Source organism: Myotis brandtii, unplaced genomic scaffold, assembly GCF_000412655.1.
Source record: "Myotis brandtii unplaced genomic scaffold, ASM41265v1 scaffold954, whole genome shotgun sequence".
NCBI lineage: Eukaryota > Metazoa > Chordata > Mammalia > Chiroptera > Vespertilionidae > Myotis > Myotis brandtii.
Window position 1 is genome coordinate 1,120,226 of NW_005371937.1, and position 598 is coordinate 1,120,823.

The 598-nt window shown below is 58.0% G+C and overlaps 1 protein-coding gene across 1 annotated transcript in view; it reads right to left on the minus strand.

The window, feature by feature from the left end:
- Positions 1–592, minus strand: part of LOC106724754 (receptor-type tyrosine-protein phosphatase gamma-like) — a 594,585-nt gene extending 593,993 nt beyond the window's left edge. The window contains exon 1 of the mRNA XM_014533217.1: positions 1–592. Coding sequence (XP_014388703.1) covers positions 1–85 — 85 coding nt within the window. The 5' untranslated portion in view covers positions 86–592.
- Between the last annotated feature and the right edge of the window lie 6 nt (positions 593–598).

The window sequence follows — 598 nt, forward strand, 5'->3', positions numbered from 1 at the left end:
CCGGGAAGCACACGACATAATGGAGCACGGAACTGGTGATTTTCAGGAACAAAATCCACCAACACGGTTCCAGTAACCTCCGCATGTCCGAAAACGCACATCGAAAAGAGGATGGCAGGGGGGTAAACTTGTTGAATAAGTTCTCGCCTCCGTGTGAGCCTCCACTAAACCCGGGCTCTTCCCCTGCTCGCCCGTTCTACGGGCCCCCGACGCTCGGCGGTCCGAGTCCCTCTGGAATCCGGGAAGCCAAGTGTCCCCAAGAAAAAACCTCAGAAAGTGACCGGAACGCGGAGCCACGCGGGGGACGATCCTCGGCGGAGAAGGGCTGCTTTCCGTTCAAGAAGGAGAGAAGGGAGAGAGCAAGAGCGAAGAGCCCCCCCAAAATAGAAACGGCAGGAGGAAAACACAAAGGATCTCAGAGGAACGCTGGGGCCGGGGCGCCTTCAGTCCATGCTCCTGAAAGTTGTGGCTCCGGTGCAAGCTGGGGAGGAACGGAGAGCGCGGGGCTGGAAACTGGCCATGCCTCCATACAGGAAGTAACATGTGAGCATGGATCCTGGCAGAGACTTTAAAGCCGGCGAGTGAGAGAGCGAGCAGG